The sequence below is a fragment of the Sphaeramia orbicularis genome, chromosome 9 (assembly GCF_902148855.1).
Source record: "Sphaeramia orbicularis chromosome 9, fSphaOr1.1, whole genome shotgun sequence".
NCBI classification, from domain to species: domain Eukaryota; kingdom Metazoa; phylum Chordata; class Actinopteri; order Kurtiformes; family Apogonidae; genus Sphaeramia; species Sphaeramia orbicularis.
The window spans coordinates 604,030-629,325 of NC_043965.1; the positions used below are offsets into that span (position 1 = coordinate 604,030).

General features: G+C 43.8%; 1 protein-coding gene and 1 pseudogene across 1 annotated transcript; both read left to right on the plus strand.

Moving 5' to 3' along the window:
- The first annotated feature begins 12,522 nt into the window (after positions 1 to 12,522).
- Positions 12,523 to 16,986, plus strand: LOC115425772 (perforin-1-like). The gene is made up of 8 exons (XM_030143527.1): positions 12,523 to 12,535; positions 14,016 to 14,061; positions 14,186 to 14,319; positions 14,389 to 14,527; positions 15,378 to 15,458; positions 15,555 to 16,036; positions 16,133 to 16,226; positions 16,541 to 16,986. The coding sequence occupies exons 2-8, from the start codon at positions 14,029 to 14,031 to the stop codon at positions 16,751 to 16,753; spliced, it is 1,176 nt and encodes a 391-aa protein (XP_029999387.1). The 5' UTR covers positions 12,523 to 12,535; positions 14,016 to 14,028; the 3' UTR covers positions 16,754 to 16,986.
- Positions 16,987 to 20,175: 3,189 nt separating this feature from the next.
- LOC115425531 (glutamate receptor ionotropic, NMDA 1-like) overlaps positions 20,176 to 25,296 on the plus strand; it is a 63,255-nt pseudogene continuing 58,134 nt past the window's right edge.

Below are 25,296 nucleotides of genomic sequence, written 5' to 3' on the forward strand. Positions count from 1 at the left end.
AATGGAAAAGAATCTGGAAAAGAAACAGAAATAAAAAGTATTGAATATAAAGTCAATGTGAATCTGTTGGTTTTTCAGGATCAAAAACCAAAACAAACTCTATTTTATTAAGTATCAGCAGAAGAATCAACTGAAACTGAAACAAACGCTGAAGCTGAAGCTGAAGCTAACGCACAGACCGGGAGAATAAAGGGAAAAACAAAAGCCCTGCACAGTTTGACATGATTATATTTTCTCTTTTTTCCCTCAGATTGATGCTAATAAGCTAACATTTGATTTAAAATCAGCCAATTGGACATAAAACCTAAGCTGAAGTTACCCAGTTAGTGTTAGCTAGCTACTGATTTAGCATAAAAGAAGGTTTTCTTTATTTTTTTTCCTTAAAGGTAAACCTTCAGAAGTGTGAACATTAAGCTAACATTAGCTTCTGAGGAAACATAAGGGACATTTGTACAAGAAATAAAAAACTTAAAACAGTTTGACTAAAATCAGACAGAATGCAAACAAGGAGCTAATAGCTAACATGCTAAACGGCTATCATGTTAGCTAATGTTAGCGTGGTTCCTTCTTTTTGCATCTTATTAGCTGTTTTGCAGATGAATATTCTGGTGTTTGTTCAGAGAACATTAAAGCTCAGGTTTTACTGGATGAGCTAACGCAGCGTTAGCTTGTGCTGCTTCACTTCAGATTCAAAACGACAAAAATATGACATGATCACAAATGTAAAGGATTCATAAAATGGAGTCATTTTGTATTAGTTTATGAACCTCAAACAGGAAATATTTTCCAAAGATTGTTTTTGTCGCTGCAGTTTTTGTCTGATATTTTTTGTCTTTAAATGATTCGGGAGCTAAACGTCAGAATGATGAACAGAAAATGAGCTTTTATTTGTGTAAAAATCCCCTCAGGTTGAGGACTCAGGACGGTAGACGGTCCAAACTGACCCGTGGATGTGGTTCTGGGACGTTCATGTGCCTTCATCTGTCCACACCAGGTGGTTCTGGGGCTTTTACTCGTCAGCTTGTAATTCCATTTCAGACACTTGTACCTGAACGCTTCACAGCAGACTCCACAGACAGACAAACACAAATTAAACATGACCAGTATTTACTGACACACACTGAGTGGATGTTCTGTTTGTGTGAAACCATCAGCCTGAAGGATTAGAACTGAACAGAAGACAGACAGACAGACGACGTCTGTGTTTGTGTGGGTTTAAGAAAAGGAATGACGAGCAGAGGGTTAATTTGGGTTCATGTGGGTTAATTAATTAGGTTTAATTTGGTTTCATTTGGTTTCATTTGTTTTAATTTGGTTAAATTTGTTTTAATTTGGTTTAATTAATTTAGTTTGATTTGGGTTAATTAGGTTTAATTAGTTTTAATTTGGGTTAATTACATTTAATTTGTTTTAATTTGGTTAAATTTGTTTTAATTCGGATTAATTTGGTTTAATTTATTTTATTTTGGTGAACGTGTCTCTGTTCAGGCCTGTTGGAGTGGGTTTGGACAGTATTTTGGGTCCAGATGGAGCTGGAGTCGGTCTTTGGACAGAACTCAGACTCAGTCGGTGAGTTTCAGTTTCATTTTTATGTCGAATTTTTCACTGTGGAAAAATCCAGATGTTTTTAATTTTTTTTAAAGTGAAGTCGACACATGAGGAAAACAACAGCGTGAGAGAGACAGACGGACACAAACCCAGAAGAAGAACCATCATGGGACACAAAGCAGGTAAGAACCGGACCAGGGTCGGGTCAGGCAGGGTTCAGAACCAGGAAACGGGTCAGACCAGGACAGGAACTGACCCCAGACCAGTACAAGAGCTGAGGAGTCCGAACCAGGACCAGGACCAGAACCACAGGGGAGGCAGGATGCGGGTCAGAGGCCATGCTCTGGGGGTAAGAGGTCAGGGTCTGGGGGTCAGAGGTCAGGGTCTGGGGGTCAGAGGTCACGGTGTGGGGGTGGACTGGACACCTGTGACGGTCAAACGTGTTCTGTTGTTTGTGGTCTGAACAGAACCATATGGATCTGATCAGTCACTGGCAGCAGCTCTGGACTTTCCTGTGGTCCAGTTTCAGTTTCAGGGTTTGATCTGATCCATGTGGACCTCTGTCCTCACACACTCTGGGGTTCATCATCTACAGCCGTAAACTCCCACAGAAACGTGGATGTGAATCTGTTTTTGGTTGTATATACCAGCCTGTTTGTTTTTCCGTTTCGAGTGTCTGGAGTTTCACTGTGCACAGTTGTATGGTCCCCCCCCCCCCCCCCCGTGTCATTTGTTCTTATTACTTGTGCATTCTGCATATGTTCTATTTTCTGTGCAGATGGAAATAGAAAAGACAGTTAATGCTTTTTTATTCCTTCACGTAATGAGAATTGATAAGAAATCAGATCAAACAGTTGCCCAGTTAGCATTAGCAAGCTAGTGATTTAGCATAAAAGAAGATTCTCTTTATTTTTTTCCTTAAAGGTAAACCTTCAGAAGTTTAAACATTAAGCTAACATTTGATTTAAAATCAGCTAATTGGACATAAGACCTAAGCTGAAGTTACCCAGTTAGTGTTAGCTAGCTAGTGATTTAGCATAAAAGAAGGTTCTCTTTATTTTTTTTCCTTAAAGGTAAACCTTCAGAAGTGTGAACATTAAGCTAACATTAGCTTCTGAGGAAACATAAGGGACATTTGTACAAGAAATAAAAAACTTAAAACAGTTTGACTAAAATCAGACAGAATGCAAACAAGGAGCTAATAGCTAACATGCTAAACGGCTATCATGTTAGCTAATGTTAGCATGGTTCCTACTTTTTGCATCTTATTAGCTGTTTTGAACATGAATATTCTGGTGTTTGTTCAGAGAACATTAAAGCTCAGGTTTTACTGGATGAGCTAACGCAGCGTTAGCTTGTGCTGCTTCACTTCAGATTCAAAACGACAAAAATATGACATGATCACAAATGTAAAGGATTCATAAAATGGAGTCATTTTGTATTAGTTTATGAACCTCAAACAGGAAGTATTTTCCAAAGATTGTTTTTGTCGTTGCAGTTTTTGTTTGTTTTTGTCTGATATTTTTTGTCTTTAAATGATTCGGGAGCTAAACGTCGGAATGATGAACAGAAAATGAGCTTTTATTTGTGTAAAAATCCCCTCAGGTTGAGGACTCAGGACGGTAGACGGTCCAACCCGTCCAATAACTAAAATCAATAATGGAATTGGGATTGTTAAATTCTTATTAATTTCCATCCCTAGTTGTGTCAGTGTCTGGGCTGAACGTAGATCTACTGACCCCTGACCTCTGACCTCTGACCTCTGCCCATGTCACTGCTGTTAGAATTACCACCCACTGTACAGTCCATGTGTATTTGAAAGGCTGTGGGGTCATTCCATCCCAAATCAACCAGATTTCAGAAAGTCCCCCACATAACCCCCTCAGAAAATTCTGAAAAAATTCACACTTGTTCACCTACCAAATAAACCAACACATCCAACATTTTAATGTCATATCTGTAGTAGTTTAGCAGATACAGCCCTTTGAAAATTAATGGGGTTTTTTTGTTTGTTTGTTTTAAATTTTGCAAATGTGCTTTTGGTCCAACTTTGAGCAGCTCTCTGTCCTTAGGTATTCCATCCACACTGAAACTGACCGTCTGGGCTGAAATCCCCCTGAAAAGACCAGATTTGGCATCAGAAGAGTTGTAGGTGCCTTCATGTTTGGTCCATGAGGCCTTGGAATCAGGCCCAAAGGCTCATTCTTCAAATGTCCTCTCTCTTCAGGCTTGTACTGTGACAGAATGGATGAAAGTAGAGACGGAATTTTTTTTTGCATGGATTCTTCTGGTCCAGATGCAACAATCTACTGCAAAAAGATCACATTTACATGAAAAGTGTTGATGTGAGGACATGAATAAAATGGGTTGATTTCAATTTTTCACAAAAATACTCTGTATTTGAGCACCCAAATGACCATGTGGACAGTTAATGAACATTTGGACATTTTTACCTTGTCTTCATATATGTTTCAAGATGTTGTGCACAAAATTTTAGCTTTGGGATAGAACTGGTTCTATTTATTATTATTTATTATTTATTTATACTATTAATATTTTTTTACTGCATGACTATATTTTCTTCAAATTGGATACAAACGTAGGTGTAAATGGCATTTTTAACAGTAGAATGGCATTGATTATTGCACCAGTTCTGATAATACTGCAGATATTTGAACTAGGCTGTGGAATGAGGCCGGCGGTAGGTATGGGCAGGGGTGGGCTCAGCCCACCCAAATGTCTGTCTTGCCCACCTAATCGAAAGTTAAGGGAAAACATTTATCCAATAGAAAAACACAACAGACTACACTATTATTCGGCTCTTATTTGCGATTGGATGGGCAGCCTACAGCCTGCCCTATTCCATCAGTGATGGTTGTCATTATTGTTTTGCGTTTCCTGAGCGCTTCATTCGCTCGGACAGCAGCTCACAGTCTGTTTCTGGGCTGTAGGGAGTTCAACGTCTCTCCTGCACCTATTGAAGTCACTGCTGCACCTGTCGGGGTTTCTGTTTGATACCGCAATTCTTTCTATGAGTTTCACTGGATTTGTGGCTTGTTGACGTGCTCTTGGGCTGAGCACCATCTCTGGGCTCCTGCAGAGCAGCCGGCCCACTTCGGCGGCCACTCGCATCATGTTATGTACACACACACTGACTGAGATGAGCCGCTCGAAGGGGCGTGGCTGTGAAAATGACGTCAATTAACCACGTGAAGCCGTGCAGAGCTCGCTGACGCGGTAAGTGTAAAACAGCCTTAAAGCAGCACCAGTAAAACTCACACAGGGTCTTTCAACCGTCGCCCAAGGAAGGAACAAAAACTGAGTGAGGAGCAAATGATCTCTGTCACTAAATGATATGAATTATTCTGATAATTTTGTCCCGTTGGTTTATATGTAAATAGTTCTACTGACATTTTTTAAGTTCAGGGTTTTAGATGAAAAAGAAAGATTTGTTGTTTTCTGTGTCATTTGCCATTTTTCAGATTAAATTTGAATAAAACTTTTTTGGTTTGTGAAATATGAAAATATATAATTTCATTTTTTTATTTTTACTTTTGGCCCAGTTTCAGTTGTTTGTGCGGTCGTTCTATCTGTGCCACTTTTCAGTCTGAGTTTGAACTAGAGTAGACTGCCTCCTTTTTGTATAAATTCTGGCCACAGTGAGAATAATTTTTTTTATTAGTATGTAGTATTCATTCTTTTATTTTTCAAGCTCCAATGAAAAGAAATATGCACTGAGGACTTTTAAAATCATTTTTATTTTATATTAAAGCGTAAGTGAACACAGATGAGCTGCCAGACAATTGAATTCCTCTTTGAGGATCAATAAAGGGATTCTTAGATAAACCCCCAAACCGCTTCTTTTCAGTGCCGTCAGGACTGCAGTTCAAATTGTCAGGCTTCAGGACACTATTCGGCTTTGCTATCGTCTGTACACACCAACCAAGTGTTCCACCTGTTATTTCAACTAGCCCACCCTAATATGATAGACTAGGACCAGCCCTGGTGTGGAACTGCATGATGGTTCAGACAGAATAATTATCAATTTCCCAGAACTGGCTCAGGTTGATGCCTGTAGTAGAGACTTCTCAGAAATTGGATGGAGCTGGTCAGTTGACCCAGTTTCACCAGGGTCAATGACATAAATGTAGATTTCCCAGAATTTCCCAGAATTTTTATGATGCTGGCCAGCCTAATCTTCCTGTGACATTCCTCCTTTCAGATCAATCCAATAACACATTTTTCCTCCATGATGAATAAGTTTGTTCAGGATTATGAATAGAATTCCCAAAATTAGGCTGGACAGCATCATAAAAATTCTGGGAAATCTGAGCTACATTTCTGTCATTGACCCTGGTGAAACTGGGTCAGCTGACCAGCTCCATCCAATTTCCCAGAAGTCTCTACTACAGGCATCAACCTGAGCCAGTTCTGGGAAATCTATAATTATTCTATCTGAACCATCATGCAGTTCCACAGCCTAGTTCAAATATCTGCAGTATTATCAGAACTTGTCCAATAATCAATGCTATTCTACTGTTCAAAATGCCATTCACACCTACGTTTGGATACAATCTGAAGAAAATGTAATCTTGCAGTAAAAAAAAATATTAAAAACAGAACCAGTTCTATCCCAAAGCTAAAATTTTGTGCACAACATCTTGAAACATATATGAAGTAGGGCTGGGCAAGTTAATGCGATATTACCGCGTTAACGCATTCATTGAATAACGCTGACAATTTTTTTTTTTATCTCACGTTAACGCCGTTTTATTATTATTCTGCCTTTCAAGTAAGTCTGAGTTGATTTATACATACGGACTCTTATTTTGAAACTCATGCTTTTATTTTGCCGGTCCACACACTGGTGCTGTGTGTACTGAGAGGAGAAAGAGAACTTTCCAAGTAATGCTGAATCAAACTGTGTGTAACTCCTGCAGTTCAACGCCTGTATGTATCAATCATTCTGTTGTTTGCTAAATAATTTCACATGCAAACGTGCCGTTAGAAACATGTTTATGACGTTATTTTGGATGTGTTTATTACAGTGTGTTATTAACATGTTTAAGCTAATTCGTTTATGCTAGCAGTCAGAGATGGGTTGCTAATTCTTTATGCAGGCTCATGTTAAGTTTATATAAATTCATTGGTTGTGTTTAGGTCTAATATGCCATCCTTTGAACTAACCTTCACTTATTTACGATGTGAATGTTGTATTAGCAGTCATTTTATCTCGATGCTAACTTGAATGGGAAAATCCATAGACATGCTAACGATTAGCATTTACAGCTTAATTTAAGATTTACAACGTCTTTTTATCCAACAACAAAGGCTCACATCAGAGATATTTGATACTATTCATTCTGACAACAAGTGAACATAAAATACTCACAGGCAAACGGTTTTGGGGCCATACAAACAGAGTGAAAGAAACGTGTCTGTTAGTTCGTTCTTGTGTCTGAAATGACTACGGTAACACCGAAAGGACAAAACATACGTTAGTGCAACTTATTCTGACCACTTCAGGGCCCCTTTTGCTTGCTTTGAACAACTGAACATCACATATTATTGGGCTTATTAGTATTAGTACTTATTAGTGGGACTAAGACTCCTGTCAATCACTCACAACTGTAAATACACTGGTGGGGACATAAACATGTGTAAAAGTAGTGGTTTTTTTACATGGACATTTTCATTTTAAATGTCTTCAGATGGTGGGGGTGAGAAGGACACAGTTGTTTGGAAGCACTGACGTGTAATTATTTTATCACCGGAGTACTTCCAGTCTGAAATATCACTGAAAGGCAATACACGCTGTTGATGCCCCCCCCCCCCGCCCAACAACTATTTGGGGGGGAGGGGATTTCTGCGATTAAGCACGATTAATCGCAGAAATCCACGCGATTAATCGCGATTAAAAATTTTAATAGCTGCCCAGCACTAATATGAAGACAAGGGAAAAATGTCCAAATGTTCATTAACATTTAATGGGTAATTTCGGTGCTCAAATAAAGAGTATTTTTGTGAAAAATTGAAATCAACCCGTTTTATTCATGTCCTCACATCAACACTTTTCATTAAATGTGGTCTTTTTCAGTATATTGTTGCATCTGGACCAGAAAAATCCAGGGAAAAACATGAGGTGTTTCCATTCATCCATTCTGTCACAGTACAAGCCTGAAGAGAGAGGACATTTGAACAATGAGCCTTTGGGCCTGATTTCAAGGCCTCATGGACCAAAGAAGAAAGCACCTTCAACTATTTGGATGCCAAATCTGGTCTTTTCAGGGGGATTTCAGCCCAGACAGTCAGTGTCAGCAGTGTGGATGGAATACCTAAGGACAGAGAGCTGCTCAAAGTTGGCCCAAAAGCAAATTTGTAAAATTAAAAAAAAAAAAAAAAAAAATTCAAAGGGTTGTATCTGCTAAACTATTACAGATATGACATGAAAATTATGGATGTGTTGGTTTATCTGGTAGGTGAACAAGTGTGAATTTTTTCAGAATTTTCTGAGGGGGTCATGTCGGGACCATTGATTGAATTGCCATGGAATGGCCCTGTGTACTTCTTGTGTGTACTCTCTGCAGTACTGTGTGTACTCTAACTCATAATCTACTGGTATTACCCACTTATTTACCATTAAGTTCAGCCAATTAAGACATGGTATATCTTTAAATCATTTCATCCAAACATTGCTCAAACCAAAACCCAACTACACACTAATTACACACTCAAAAAACCCCTAAATCTGCACAAATCTTTGAAATCCTGAAGTTCTAATTCTATTACTGTCTCTTTTTCGCTACTGTTACTTCCACCATTTTCCTGGTGGTGCAGAAACCAGATTATGCGCGGCACAGTATGGACGTCTCTGATTGGTCCATGTGAGGCACTTTTCTGCCAATGGAAATGCTGCGATATGTTTTCTTTCATGAGGCACTTTCTGTTTGTAAAAAAAAACTCCCTCAGAAGCCCATCTGTACCGTCAGTGAATCCACACTGAATGGAACGATGCAGTCGGAAACGGAAACGACGACACAACACAACCAGGAGGAGAACGATTTATACAAGAAAGGGTTTGAGGAAACAGTGTTCATAAATGTAACACGTAACGCCATAAACAGTAGAAATTTTGGGAAGCAGAAAGTACTGATAATTAAAGCAAAATGTTTGTCTGTCCATCTTTCCGACTATCCATCCACCCATCCATCCATCCATTCAATCTTTGTATTTTTTTATTGATTGCTGATGTGGGATGACTGTGTTTGTGGAGTGCTGACCACATAATAAAGTAAATCTATCTATCTATCTATCTATCTATCTATCTATCTATCTATCTATCTATCTATCTATCTATGTCTGCATTATTGTTTGTACTATCCATCCATCCATTATTTTCCACTTCTTCCGGGGCCGGGTCGCGGGGGTAACAGTCTAAGCAGGGATGCCCAGACTTCCCTCTCCCCAGACTCCTCTTCCAGCTCTTCCGGGGGGACCCCGAGGCGTTCCCAGGCCAGCCGAGAGACATAGTCTCTCCAACGTGTCCTGGGTCTTCCCCAAGGTCTCCTCCCGGTGGGACATGTCCGGAACACCTCCCCAGGGAGGCGTCCAGGAGGCATCCGAAACAGATACCCGAGCCACCTCAGCTGGCCCCTCTCGACGCGGAGGAGCAGCGGCTCTACTCCGAGCTCCTCCCTGGTGACTGAGCTCCTCCCCCTATCCCTAAGGGTGCGCCCAGCCACCCTGCGGAGGAAACTCATTTGGACCGCTTGTATCCGGGATCTGGTCCTTTTGGTCCTGACCCAAAGCTCATGACCATAGGTGAGGGTAGGAACGTAGACTGACGGTAAATCCAGAGCTTCTCCTCTCTGCTCAGCTCCTTCTGAACCACAACAGACGGGTACAGCGACTGCATCACTGCAGACGCTGCACCGATCCGTCTGTCAATCTGACGCTCCATCCTTCCCTCACTCGTGAACAAGACCCCAAGATACTTAAACTCCTCCACTTGGGGCAAAGACTCTCCACCAACCCGGAGAGGGCAGACCACCTTTTTCCGGTCGAGAACCATGGCCTCGGGATTTGGAGGTGCTGATCCTCAACCCGCTCACTTCACACTTGTCTGCAAACCACCCCAGTGTACGCTGAAGGTCCAGGTTCGATGAGGCCAACAGGACAACATCATCTGCAAAAAGCAGAGATGAAATCCTGTGGTCCCCAAACCGGACCCCCTCCGGCCCCTGGCTGCACCTAGAAATTCTGTCCATAAAAATTATGAACAGAACCAGTGACAAAGGGCAGCCCTGCCGGAGTCCAACATGCACCTGGAACAGGTCTGACTTACTGCCGGCAATGCGAACCAGGCTCCTGCTTCGGTCATACAAGGACTGGACTGCCCTTAGCAAAGGGCCCCGGACCCCATACTCCCGAAGCACCCCCCACAGGATACCACGAGGGACACGGTCGAACGCCTTCTCCAAATCCACAAAACACATGTGGACTGGTTGGGCGAACTCCCATGAACCCTCGAGCACCCGATGGAGAGTATAGAGCTGGTCCAGCGTTTTGTTTGTACTACAGTACAGATATGAAAGAATGAACTTAAGTACAGAAACAAAGTACAAATACTTAGTTGCATTCCACCACTGGGTAAAAGTCAATCTTGCGTCATATGAGTCCATCTTAGAAATTCATATTTGGCCCAAACATTCACCTGGACTCAAGAATAACTCAGATTTTGAAGGTGAGTGTCCAGGTGGCCTCACAAAACATGTTGTAACTCAAGAATGAATGCACGAATTTTGACCATTTCCGGAGATTGTGCATGAACAGGCAACGACAGCAAATGCAACACAGTAAGAATGAGCAGGTAGAGATGGTGGGATTTGGGTCAAATTGGTGGACATGGGCAGATGGGTTGGGGGTAGGAGGCAGTCCAAGGGGAAAAGATGGATGTTCGGGGTGACTGATGGAAATGATGATGACGACTTTTGTTGGATGCAGTGATGTTGGTACTGAAGAAGGAGCTGAGCCATGAGATGAAACTCATCCTAAACGTCTCCACATGGAGGACAGGATTAAAGTCTGAGACCAGAGGAGGACTTTGGAAATCTGGGACAGGCTCAGTGTGGAGGTTTTGGTCTTTCTGGTTCAGCTGCCTGGTTCCATTGGCTGGAAGATAATGTGGAGGAGATCATGAGGTTTGTGGGTGTTAAATGTACTTTCAAGGTCATTTATGCCGCGTTTCCACTACATGGTATCGGCTCGACTTGACTCGACTCGGCCTTTTTGCGTTTCCATTACGAAAAAGGACCTGGAATCTGGTACCCGGTACTACTTTTTTGGTATCACCTTCGCCAAGGTTCCGGGACTGGGGACCAGATACTAAAACATGACATTTGAACACTGCAGACCACTGATTGGTCAGAGAGTCGTCTCTGTGACCCATCGTTTCACAAAAAACAGATGCAGAAGTTTCCAGTAAATCTGTCGGTAGGTTAATCCACATGATGACAGTCTGTAAAACTAAACCATGGTTTGTCGAGGAGGTTCAGATGGAAAAATTCACCATGAGTTTGACGAGAGAACACAAACGAGTGAGTTTATCAGCAACTCTGAGCAGACGACACGGAAGTAACGCGCCACATTGCTATGACGACCAGGTACTGTAAAGTAAGTAGTATCCTGTCATGGAAACGGTCTCCAGAAATAGGACTGGTACCAGAGTTGAGCCGAGCCGAGTCGAGTCAAGAGCCGATTCCATGTAGTGGAAACGCAGCATTAGACAATGATGAATGTGTCTAAATGTCAAATCTTTGTTCGATAAAAGAAAATAGAGCCTCGAAAACCTGTTCCAATCTTATCAGAAATGCAACATCCATTTAGCTGCTAGCTAGCGGCTAATGGGATGGCCCACATACCTCGCCCTCTGTCAACTGACTCAGCATGTCTCAGAAGGTCTGACCATGGTAGGGTCATTGTTTCTTGATCGTTGGTTTTTCCCGCTGGATGCCAACTAGCAGCTAATATTAAGACTAGTGGGAGTCAGTGACATCGCTTCCAGTCAGTTGAGCCCGGTGATCAGATCTGAACAGCCTTATAATGACATGTACTTTGTTTTGGTACAGACTTTTCTGCACAGATATTTACTGCTTTGACTTCACGTTAAAATGAGCTCACGTTTTAGGTGGTAGAAAAGGGCTTTTGAGAAACCATTTGGAGCAGTTCAGACCCCTGATAGGTATGTCCCATAACCAGGACAAACGGGCCAAACCCAGTGTCCCAGACAGGGAGGTTGTGGGGTTGTTCCTCAGCTGTTCTTTGCAGGTATCTAGCTGTCATATGTTGACTTCAGCTACCTCCTCATTTAAGCTAGCAGCTGTTTCTGGGTTCACTAGAGGTGATTCTTTTCAGTGAAAATCCTCAAACCTGCCGGAGTTCTTCACCACCCTCTTTTCTTCTACGAAAGCGTCTAAGTCCAAAGTGAGCACCGCTGATTGTCTTTTGTCTTTGTTGTTATTTTCCAGTGTCAACCTCCAGCCATCCTCTCCTCTCAATCCTCAGCCTCGCCCCCCACCTCCTCCTCCTCCTCCTCCTCCTCCTATGTCCTACCTCCTCTGGTGTCTTCTGTGAGATCAGGAACTTCAGTCAGTGTATGGCAGCTCCCATGCACCAGGACACAACCTGGTGGGGAGAGTTTGGATGTGGTCACCTACGAGCGTAAAGACATCCATACCGATCAACATGGATATCATGTCTAAAAAAAGGACATGTATATCTTCTGCCTGAAACCGCCTACAAGGCAACCAGCTGCAGAGCTGACTCACAGTACTTCAGTAATTTCTTTTCACAGACTCATGGGTAATATGTATCACCAACTTGACCATGTTGTTGTTACATTATTTTCAGGTTCCATTCTCTGCTCATTTTTGGAAAGACGAGCCTAGCTACATACTGAAGCTATCAGTAAAGGGCATTCCTCTGTAAGGTATGTCTGTTCTTCAACATATGTGCTGTTAAAGGACTGTGCTTTAATGAAGGTGGTGAGGGACGTTAGCTTAAAAAATGTGTCATATGTGCTACACCTGCCCAATCAGGAAGTAACACCCTCAGGTCAACATCACTTCATCCACCTCACTATGAAACTCAGACCTGGATCTGAACAACGTCAGATGAAGACCAGTTGTGTTTCCTCTACCTAAGCTGTTAGCATCAGTCTGAGTCCAGGCTCCTGTCTGTCAGTGTCGTCCAAGAGCGACAGGATGACGGCTTAATGATCTGACTAGACCATTCCTGTGGTTCTGGTTGGTATTAGGACTCTTTGGAGGCTGGTGCACTGGCCTGACCAGGTCTTGTGTGACCACGACATCGACAGAGTTCTTCTTGTCAGACAAGAGGCTGTTCCCAGGAGTGGAGGTGACTGAGACAGCAACAGCAAAGGAGGTCAAGTCCTGTCAGTGGTCCATGTAATAAGTTCCTTTTCCACCAGATTCCCAGGTACTTCTTTACCTGGGTAAAAGAATTCCTGGTAATCTGTGTACTTTGCATTTCCACTGCACCCCAAAGGTCCTGAAAATGTATTCAAATGAGGCTCGAGTCGTATTTTTAGCCGACTACTCGAAGTCTGGCAGAATTTCTTTGACACATATTCAGCATTTGTTCATCGAGGTCCCAGTTGCCTGGTTTGTATTTGTTGAATACACTCTGTAACATGTTCAGATGGACAGACAGATTATTACAATGCACTCATAGGAGTGAGACGAATACGCTCGCCTTGGCTCGAGCTGAATAATGTATTCATCAAACAGACGTGGTCATCGTCCACTGCTCGTAGGACTTCTATTTTGATCCGTTTTCCAATGATCAAAACACAAACGGAGAAGTTCGTAGAGTTGGAATAAACGAGGCCCTCAGATGTTCTTCATGTGACAGACGTTACTGTTGGACATGCCCTGGAGTAACTCTGGTGTCCTTTTTAGACCCTCTAGAAAGACTTTCCAAACCACTCCTCAAACTGTACAGATTTATTGTTTATTGCTCAACATGCATTTGGTCCTTTTTTCCGAAGATACCCCCAGATGTGCAGTGAAATGTGACCAAGAGACAACTCATCAATTTCTGAAGCAGTCACAAAACAGCCCATCCCTTCACTCGCCCAAATATTCCAAATCTTGTACCTCAAAGACATTAATGACTGTCAATGTAGTATTTACGGAGTCGTTCTATGTGAGTAGTCCTCTAACTGGAGCTCCAGCTGACCCTGGTTCTTCTGAGCTCCATAGTTTCTATTACACACTGTTTGGTCGTTACCTCCTGATTGGACAGTGATAAATAGTTGGATACTGAGGCGTTGTCTCACACGTGGAGAAACAATAGTGAAGGCTTTGCACGTGTTCATAGAACTAGACATCCGGTTACTACTGTTTAAGAAACAAAGGTTGTTCATTTTTTGATATGACTGTCCACAGTTCACTGGTAAATATGGTGAAATTAAAGGACATGTACGACTGGAAGGTAAGAAACCTTTCAAAGCTAATATGTAACAGATGTAGATGCACATTACTCACTCTGTTCATAATACTGCACACCTTCTTCATTGCTGTGATGGTACGTCAACAATCTCATGACCTTCTTTCAGGTTGGAGCCGATTTGAAGGTGGCTAAACTGAATGTTGGAGGAGGACATTCTGACTCGTTTGAATTTGCACAATCCAGAAATGATGACGACCACTACACCTTCAGCTCACACTGGCAGCGTTTTTCTTTGTACAGGTAGGGTTTAAAGATGCCTGCATTGTTGTCAGGGTTTGAACGGAGCTCAGGTTCTGTTCTGTTTTTTAGGCACGCTGTGACCAACAAGCGACGTCTCAACGACGGTTTTAAGAATGATGTGAAAAAGCTGCCAAGATCCTATAACTCTGCAACCAAAGATGAATACAGAGAGTTCATACGTAAATACGGCACTCATTACATCCATCGGGTGAATGACACATTTATATTATTAAGGCTTCAGCTAGCAATGCAAAGACCTGTGAAGACCCTATTGTATCTGCCGTGCTTTTTGTTCATTACACATTCCTTCACATTTTTGAGAGCTTCAGCATGCATGAAAACTTTTTTTTTGTGTAACAAAATCATGAGTTGCAGAAAAAAATTTGATATTTTATTGCTGTTGTAAACAAATATTCAAAAAGCACTCAGTAGCGCCCCCTAAAGACCACTACTCCCAGGCCACATTGTCTGATTGGAATTAAATTTGGTATACGTATGTGTCTCAATGAGATATACAAAAAAAAGTCAACTTGGTCGATGACGTCACACCAACATGAAGTCGGCCATTTTGAATTTTGTCACCATTTTTGGCGATTCACTGTCCAACATGATATCATGACTTGCGTAAGTATACATGCCACTTTTAATTGGCATGTTATCTGTACGTATTTTAAGCTTTTTGGGTGTACTGTATATTCACGCCACATCAAATACCATGCACTGAGGGTTAGGGTTATGTGAACTGGAGATCTTGACGTTAATTGGCACACGATCAAAGAGCGTCGAATAACACACGAAAGGTAAAAAATGTGTACGTATAGCACATCAAATGCCATAAGAACTGACTTACTGGATTGGAAATATCTAGGAGCTGTCGCAGATGAAGGTCAACCGATGGATCAACAGAAGATAAAGACCATGACCTGTGACCTCTGGAAGGAGGTGGAACCATGATGATGATGATGATATGATATGGGATATGGATGATGCCTGCTTATTTTCTTCTTTGAATACACTACACTTCTATATGTACGAAACTCTATTGGCTGTAATTTTAGGTCACTCTTGGAGGACAAATCAGACGACTTGCAGCGACACGTACGTGTTTATCCAGACTGAATGACATCTCCACTAGCGATGTATGTGGAGTAAATATTTGTCAAATGCACATTTATTTATCCTTTATTTAACCATGAAACATAGAAATTAACCTGATTTCCCTTCCTGTTCTCTAGTCACAGACGTGTATATCCCTGGATCTGGAAGTGGGTCTCGGATTGGCCAGACTAAAGTCTTCATGCTCCGATTTCCTAAAGAACAGGCATATGAAGGGCTCCTATTCTGCTGGTCTGTATGTAGAGGAAACAATGGTGAGGGGAGGCGATCCTTGGAGCGGGTTGGTTTCTAGCGAGCACCCTGACTCTAAGGGCTATCATCAGTGGAAGGAATCCCTGAAGCGCATCCCTATGATTGTTGATTTCGTCAAAAAACCACTCTATGATCTGGTGAATGAAAAGGCAAAACATGGACTGGAAGATGCCATAAATGCATACATAAGGGACCCGGACATCAAATTTTCAGCCACAAATTTCGTCACAGAACGATCCTGTAGCCATCATGGTGACTGCTGCCCCGAACGGCTGGGGCAGGGCTGGCTGACGGTGACCATTCTCCGAGGCTTTCGTCTGTATGGTGATGTACTCAGTGCCACTGAAGGGTAAGTCAGGAAACGGCAAAGATACAGGAGGAGGGGTGATGGACACCACATACACACACTGAGAAAGTTTCACTTTCACATTTTTATCTACTACAGGTATGTTGAGATATCATACGGTGGAAAATTCGACAGCACCCGAATGATTCAGTCAAACGACCCTCAGTGGGACGAGACGTTTTATCTGGGTTTGGTAGGTATCCACTTTAAATGGACAGGTGGAACCATCCTTCCAAATCAAAATCTAAACCAGTGAAAGTTAAATGATCCACAGACTGTTTGTAGAACGAGACCAGAACCAGAACCAGTCACTGTAGGGTACAGTCTGACCTCAGTTTGACTCAAAACAGTCCATCTGTGTTTGGTTCTGGACCAGTAGGGGTGGTCTCTCTGCTTTCATTATGTTTCAGTACGTGGTGGTTTGCAGAACACCTGAGGAGGAACAGGTGTATGATGGTAACCTGTGTTTCTGGTTTTTGATTTGATGTTTTTCCATTTTTTATGCAGGTGGACACTACACTGACACTGACCCTTGAGCTCAGAGATAAAGATCCATTCCGTGAGGAGAGGCTGTTCTATTGTGAATGGGATGTGAGGAAGGGGTCACATCCATTGAGCTGCAAACATAAGTATGGCGTCATCACGGCTGAATATTCACTCGAGTGTGTCTCCCACCTCACAGGAGACAAGTGTGACATATATGAAAAAATGTCAGTTTAATAGTTTGAGGACATTTCAGAGCCTGAACTTCATCCCTTTTATTACAGTATAGACACAGTCCTTTACCTTTTATCACAGTATCTGTATTAATACTGGAGGAAACTCTGTATGCATGTCCTCTGAGATGTATGTTTGAGTCACACTACAGTCTGAAGGTCCAGTTAAAGAATGAAACTGGACTCAGGTTTGGAAGGTGTGTGGAAAATAACAGACAATAAAAACATACATGAACAGCAGCTTCTGTCTGATGTGGTTTTTTCCACAAAGAGGAAAAACCTTCCACATCCTGTCTCACTTCTCAGGGACAAAATTACCCACGATCTCTGTTTGGGCCGTGGCTCCGGACGTGGAGTGGGTCGCTCAATAACCAAAGGGCTGGTGGTTCAAATCCCACTCTAGTCATGTGCTGTTGTGTCCTCGGGCAAGACACTTCACCCACCTTACCTCCAGTGTATGAATTACCCCAGGGCAGCTGTGGCTACAAACTAAGTTTACCTCCACCAGAGTGGAGAATGTGAGGGCGAATGAATAATGGGTCCATTGTATGGTTGCAGCATCTAGTGGTCGTCAGTGGTATTACAGTGAGCTGAAGTCCTTTCCCGTTCGTCTTCACTCACCCAGGTCTGAATCCAACCAAAAAAAACTATGGGCGTGTTCATGTTTGACAAACAGTTAAAGCTGCACATGGACAGAAAAGACTCCAGTCAGTTCTGTTCTTTAGTCTTTATGTCGCAGGTGTCAAACATGCGACCCGGGGGCCAAATCTGCCCCCCCGCCACCAAAGGTTCCATTCCGGCCCTGCAGGATGAAAGTGCAAAAATGAACCTGAACAGTCCAGGTTTTCCAAATCCTTTTGGTTCAGGTTCCACATACAGACCAATGTGATCTACAGTCAAAATAACAACACAATAACCCAGAAATAATGACAAGGACAAATTTACTTTGTGAAAAATTATGTGGAGAAATTTAAGTGAAAAAAATAAGATTACACTGTAAAAATATTTACATTTACAAAACTATTCTTTCACAATAAAACGCAAATAAACACATGAATAAAACAAAGATGAGCAACTCGACATTGTCATGCCTGCAGCCAGACGTTAGTCTGGTTTTGTCTGTCTTTTATGTTTTGTTTGTCACTTCCTGTTTTATTTTGTTAGTTTTCCCCTCATGTGTCTTGTCTGTCGTCTTTACTTCCCTTTCCTGATTGTGCTCACCTTTCACCTGATTACCTGTCTCCGCCCTAATCTGTTCCACCTGTGTCGTTGTCTTCCCTCCCTTTTGTGTATTTAAACCCTGTCTCTTCCCTCTGTCAGTCGCCAGTTTGTTACTCTTGCAGTACTTACCAGCGTTCTGATCTTGTCTGTCTGTTTTGGATTCCTGTTTTTGACCCGTTTTTGCTTACCCGGTTTTGTCTACTGCCTGCTCCCTGTCGGTTTTTCTGCCTCATCTGATTCCCGGTTCTGATCGCCTTGCCTGACTTTTGGTACATGAGTTATTTGCCTTACCCTTATGTCCTGTCGCCTGATTAATAGCTTGCCTGTGTATGACCTGTTTCCGTCCCTGACCTCCCTTTGCTTTTCCCCAGTCGGGAAAAAGACCCCGCTAACCACACGGGGAGACGGGTTGTCGTTCTCGGTCCGGAGGACTGATTCGAAGAGGAAATTACCACCTATTATCCTCAAGATTTTGTCATTTATTTTTCTTACACCTGTGTGTGACTAATAAATCTTTTGAACTTTACATCTTGCCTCTGAGTTCTGCTTTTGGATTCTGTGCCTGTACTAGCGCCATTACAGTACAAACTGGCCACAAAATGAATCCAGCAGAGCTCACTCAGGTCAAGGAGGCTATTCAGTCACAGGGGCACAGGCTGGGTGGACATGATCAGGCTCTCCATACCTTACTCGATAAAATGAACCAGTTAACCACACAGGTCGCCCTACTCACCAGTACCCAGGCTGCGGCGGCAGCCGCGTCAGGCGAGAACCGGGCCGCCAGTCCACCAGTGAGAGACTCGGCTGAGCCTCACATTCCGGCACCGTCCAAGTACTCAGGTAATCCCGATACTTGTCGAGATTTTTTCACTCAGCTCCAGCTCATTTTTGATTCTCAGCCCGTTCGTTTTTCCAAAGACTCTGTTAAAATAGCCTATGTGGCCAGTCTGTTAGAGGGACCCCCTCTGAGTTATTTCAACGCTCTTTTTGAGCAGAATTCCCCAGCAGTTCAGTCTTTTCCATCCTAGTGGCTGAACTTAAGAGGGTCTATGACCACCCTTCGGGGACAATTCGCTGGGCATCAGCTGATGAGGCTGAGACAGGGAGATCAGTCTATCAGGCAGTATGTTAGTGCTTTTCGTTCACTAGCGGTGGATCAGGGTGGAACAACCAGGCCCTGATCACTGCTTTTTTGACCGGGCTAAGCCGTTCCGTGGGCCGGGATGGCGCTCCGCCAACAGCTCCACCCCTTGACGACGTCATCGCTGAGGCCATCCGGGTCGCTGATCAGGAGTCAGTATGGCAGACAGAGGAGTCTGTGGTTCGCTCTCCGTCCAGCAAGGGGCTCGGTTGGGAGGTGGTTCGTACCCCTGTCGCTGAGACGGGCGGGGGTAAGGAGGAGCCTATGCAACTGGGCCGAACCCACATCTCAGCTGAAGAACGCCGACGTCGCCTGACCGAGGGTCTATGTCTGTACTGTGGACAAGGTCATAGAGTTAGCAATTGTCCTCTTAAGCCTGAGGGCAACAGGTGAGGGGTCGCTGTTGAGCAGAACTGTATGTTTATCCACTGTTTCCCGTCCGTTTCCTGTGGTTCTCCTCTGCTCTGATTCTTTGTCTCTCCAGCACCCCGTTCTGATCGATTCCGGGTCCGACGCTAATCTTATGGACCGGAACCTGGTACAGAAGTTGGGACTCGGTCGTCCAGTTCAACGTCCGTTGGAGGCCCGGGCCCTGGATGACCACGTGATTTGCCGGATAACCCACTGTACCGATCCTGTCTCAGTCCAGTTTTCTGATGGACACACGGAGAGTATCAGTTTTCATGTCTACGATTCTGAGTCCCAGCCCCTCATCCTGGGTTACCCGTGGCTTCAGATACATGAGCCATTTATTGATTGGGGCACCGGGGAGTTTATTCTTGGGGAAAAGACTGTGAGACTCGCTGTAAATTTATTAAATTACCTGTATATCCCCCAAGACTCCGCAGATCTCCGTAGCCCCGGTTAGTGTACCTGTAGGAGAGGATAAGGAGTTTCCTGCTCTGGAGAAAGTACCCCTGTGTTACATGACTTAAAGGATTTAGCAAATCCAAGGCGACGGCCTTACCTCCTCACCGTTCGTATGACTGCGCCATTGACTTCGCCCGGGTACATCTCCACCTAAGGGGAGATTATATTCTCTATCTGGTCCTGAAAATTTGGCCATGAAAAAGTACATCGACGAGTCTCTGGCAGCTGGGTTAATCAGACCCTCTTCTTCGCCTGCAGGAGCAGGTTTCTTTTTTGTTGACAAGAAAGATAAGTCTCTTAGGCCATGCATTGATTATCGGGGCTAAATGACATCACAGTCGTAACCGATATCCATTACCGCTGATGTCCTCAGCTTTTGAACTTTTGCATGGGGCTAAAATTTTCCAAGTTGGATCTTCGTAATGCTTATCACTTGGTTAGAATCAGAGAAGGGGATGAATGGAAGACAGCGTTTAACACCCCTAGTGGACACTATGAGTATCTGGTGATGCCTTTTGGCCTGACCAATGCCCCGCTGTCTTTCAGGCCCTTGTCAATGACGTTCTCAGAGACATGTTGAATGTTTTTGTGTTTGTCTATCTGGACGACATTTTGATTTTTTCCCCAGACGAGACCACGCATGTTCAGCATGTGCGTCAGGTGCTCCAGAGGCTCCTCGACAATCAGCTGTATGTCAAAGGAGAAGTGCGAGTTCCATCAGTCTACGGTCTCTTTTTTGGGGTTCATCATCTCGGAGGGGAGTGTCCAGATGGACCCAGAAAAGGTCAGTGCGTGAGAGAATGGCCTACTCCAGCTCCCGGAGAGACGTTCAGAGATTCTTAGGTTTTGCTAATTTTTATAGGAAGTTTATTCGGGGGTTCAGCAGTGTGGCTGCCCCCCTGCACTCTCTCACTTCTTCTAAGTCTGCGTTCAGGTGGAGCCCGAGGCTGACAGAGCGTTTAATCGCCTTAAGGGGCGTTCTCTACGCTCCCATCCTGTCTGTTCCTGATCCTGCTCTACAGTTTGTGGTGGAAGTCGATGCCTCCGATTTGGGGGTGGGGGCGGTCATCTCTCAGCACTCGCCAGCCGATAATAGGCTTCACCCCTGTGCCTTCCTATCCAGAAGACTATCCCGCCGAGAGGAACTATGACATAGGCAACCGTGAACTGTTAGCCATTAAGGTGGCCTTGGAGGAATGGCGTCACTGGCTGGAGGGGACAGAAGTACCGTTTCTAATCTGGACCGACCATAAGAACCTGGAGTACCTACGTTCGGCTAAACGCCTCAACTCCCGGCAGGCCAGGTGGGCACTATTTTTCACACGCTTTAACTTCACCCTATCCTATCGTCCAGGCTCCAAGAATGGTAAGCCAGACGCACTGTCCAGAGTGTTCTCCCCTGAAGAGCCTGTCTCTGAGCCTGAACCTATTTTGCCCAGTTCTTGTATGGTGGGGGCTTTTCAATGGGGTGTAGAGAAGTGGTCATTGAGCCCTTAATAACTGTGAAGTTCCGGATGGCGTACCGCCAGACCGCCTGTTTGTTCCTCCTCGTATCCGTTCTCAGGTGATCCAGTGGGGCCACACCTCTAAGATGGCGTGTCACCCGGGTGTGAGAAGAACCCTGTTTCTGATCAGACAGCCCGCCATGGAGAGGGACGTGAGTGAATATGTGGCCGCATGTCCTGTCTGTGCGGCTTGTAAGGCTTCTAACAAAGCGCCGATGGGACAGCTGCATCCGCTACCTGTCCCTAGGAGACCCTGGTCGGACATCGCTCTGGATTTTGTAACTGGTCTTCCTCCGTCGAATGGTAACACGGCTGTACTCACGGTGGTGGACCGTTTTTCTAAGATGGTACATTTTATTCCCCTGCCTAAACTCCCGTCTGCCAAGGAGACTGCGGAGGCGCTGTTGCAACATGTTTGTCGACTTCATGGTTTCCCTAGAGACATTGTTTCCGATAGGGGACCTCAGTTTATTGCTAAATTCTGGAAGGCTTTTTGTTCTCTCATTGGTGCCTCTGTCAGTCTGTCCTCTGGCTTTCACCACAGACCAACGGTCAAACGGAGAGACTCAATCAGGTCCTGGAGGTGGGGCTCCGTGTGCTGGCTTCCCAAAACCCCGCCTCCTGGAGTCGTCACCTGTTGTGGGTGGAGTTTTCTCACAACTCTCTGCCCAGTGCTTCATCCGGTTTGTCACCCTTTCATATAGTGTATGGTTATCAGCCGCCTCTATTTCCTTCATTGGAGAAGGAGGTGGGCGTTCCTTCGGCTTTGGCTCTGATCCACAGATGTAATAGGACCTGGTCTCGGCCAGGCAGGCTCTGATGAAGGCGTCGGGCCGTTACAAGACCGCGGCGGACCGTCATAGGATCCCGGCACCTGTTTACCATCCGATCAGCGGGTCTGGTTGTCGGCCAGGCATCTTCCCCTAAGGATGGAGAATCGCACTGGCACCCAGGTTTGTAGGCCCATTCCCCATCTCGAAAGTTATTAATCCTGTCTCTGTACGTCTTAAATTGCCAAGGTCTATGAGGATCCATCCCACCTTTCACGTGAGCCAAGTCAAACCTGTTAAGGAGAGTCACCTGGTCCCGCCTACCCAACCTCCACCTCCTCCACGCCTTATTGAGGGAGACCAAGCCTACACGGTTCGACGGCTGATGGCAGTTCGATGGCGAGGGAGGGGCTTCCAGTACCTTGTGGATTGGGAAGGGTATGGGCCTGAAGAACGTTCCTGGGTGCCGGCCTCCTTCATTTTGGACCCTGACCTGATCCGAGAGTTCCATCAACACCATCCTGATGTCCCTGGTCCGTCTGGTGCCGTCCCTAGGAGGGGGGTACTGTCATGCCTGCAGCCAGACGTTAGTCTGGTTTTGTCTGTCTTTTATGTTTTGTTTGTCACTTCCTGTTTTTTTTGTTAGTTTCCCCTCATGTGTCTTGTCTGTCGTCTTTACTTCCTTTCCTGATTGTCACCTTTCACCTGATTACCTGTCTCCGCCCTATCTGTTCCACCTGTGTCTAGTTGTCTTCCCTCCCTTTTGTGTATTTAAACCCTGTCTCTTCCCTCTGTCAGTCGCCAGTTTGTTACTCTTGCAGTACTTACCAGCGTTCTGATCTTGTCTGTCTGTTTTGGATTCCTGTTTTTGACCCGTTTTTGCTTACCCGGTTTTGCTACTGCCTGCTCCCTGTCGGTTTTTCTGCCTCATCTGATTCCCGGTTCTGATCGCCTTGCCTGACTTTTGGTACGTGAGTTTTTGTCTTACCCTTATGTCCTGTCGCCTGAGTAATAGCTTACCTGTGTATGACCTGTTTCCGTCCCTGACCTCCCTTTGCTTTTCCCCAGTCGGGAAAAAGACCCCGCTAACCACACGGGGAGACGGGTTGTCGTTCTCGGTCCGGAGGACTGATTCGAAGAGGAAATTACCACCTATTATCCTCAAGATTTTGTCATTATATTTTCTTACACCTGTGTGTGACTAATAAATCTTTTGAACTTTACATCTTGCCTGAGTTCTGCTTTGGATTCTGTGCCTGTACTAGCGCCATTACAGACATGTGCAGTTTGAACAATATTCTGTCTGTTCCTAAATGTTTGGTGCATTTATGGATCCACTGGGATCTGGAGTTGTGTTCAGAATAACAGATGGAATATTGTAGAAATTGTTTAAATTTTAGTTCCAAACTCCAAAATTTTAACAATATTCTGCTGTTCCCAAATGTTTATGGAACACTGTGTGTAAATGTACATGTAGAAATAATAAGTCCAGGCAGAATAGTGTTAAAATTGCACAATTTTTCAAATGAAATTTCTTTTTTTCAGGTTATTCACATTTTTTTGTAAAATGTAAATATCTTCATAATGTAATGGGGGTTTTTTGTACTAAAACAAAAAGGAAACACTTGGATTTGTCATTATTTATATGTTATAAGTCATTATTTTACTGGTCTGGCCGCTGCAGATCAAACTGGGCTGAATATGGAACTGAACTGACCAAAATGAGTTTGACAGCCCTGCTTATTGTGAATATTGGACGATGGAACAGCTGTTATTATGTAGAAAGACCTGACGGACGCCTCAGAGCAGGGGACAAATTCTGTGGTGGTTCTTATCAGTGTAAAAGGTCAAAGGTCAAACTCTGATTGGACTTTTATTGCCTTTTATTTCCTCTATAATAGTCTTGAACTTGAATAAAACCTCCTGAAACAGACACAATACTGGACTCAGTATTTTTTCAAAGCTCTGGTATTGTCGGGAACTTGCTAACCCCAAACTCTGTGGAGATCTGTGATTGGATGAACTGACTTAGAATTTCAGCAACCGATGTGAAGGCTAAGTATCCTGTGTCTTTAATGGCAGCTCTCTGATACTAATGTCTACTACATGCTAATGCTAATGCTAACTTCTGTGTACATACACTGAACAAAAATATAAACGCACCACTTTTGTTTTTGCTCCCATTTTTCATGAGCTGAACTCAAAGATCTAAAACTTTTTCTATGTACACAAAAGGCCTATTTTCTCAAATATTGTTCATAAATTTGTCTAAATCTGTGTTAGTGAGCACTCCTTTGTCCTTGCTGAGATAATCCATCCACCTCACAGGTGTGGCAGATCCAGATGCTGATTAGACAGCAGGATTATTGCACAGGTGTGCCTTAGTGGCACAATAAAAGGCCACTCTAAAATGTGCACTTTTACTGTATTGGGTGGTCCAGGGGGTCAGAAAACCAGTCAGTATTTGGTGTGACCACCATTTCCTCGCACAGTCTTCTTCATGAATTCTCTGAAACAGCTTTGGAGATGGCTTATGCAGAGAAATGAACATTCAGTTCACAGGCAGACTCTGGTGGAGATTCCTGAAGTCAGCATGACCAGTGCATATTCCCTCAAAACTTGTGACATCTGTGGTATTGTGCTGTGTGATAAAACTGCACATTTTGGAGTGGCCTTTTATTGTGGCCAGCCTAAGGCACACCTGTGCAAAAATCCTGCTGTCTAATCAGCATCTTGATATGCCACACCTGTGAGGGGGATGGATTATCTCAGCAAAGAAGAATGTTCACTAACACAAATGTAGACAGATTTGTGAACAATATTTGAGAGAAATAAACTTGTGGGTACACAGAAAAAGTTTTAGATCTTTGAGTTCAGCTCATGAAAATGGAGCAAAAAAAAAGTGGTGCGTTTATATTTTGTTCGGTGATTATGGGTAAAATGCATAGGCCAAATTTCCCTACGGAGATAATAAAGCCAGTTATGCTGCCTTCGGGTGCTGTCGGGAAGATGATCCTTTCCACTCGTGAATTTAAAATTA

Coding starts and splice junctions, on each gene's coding strand:
- LOC115425772 (XM_030143527.1), top strand. CDS start 14,029: ATGGTGAAATTAAAGGACATGTACGACTGGAAG. Junction 14,062..14,185: donor AGGACATGTACGACTGGAAG/GTAAGAAACCTT, acceptor ACCTTCTTTCAG/GTTGGAGCCGATTTGAAGGT. Junction 15,459..15,554: donor ATGACATCTCCACTAGCGAT/GTATGTGGAGTA, acceptor CCTGTTCTCTAG/TCACAGACGTGTATATCCCT.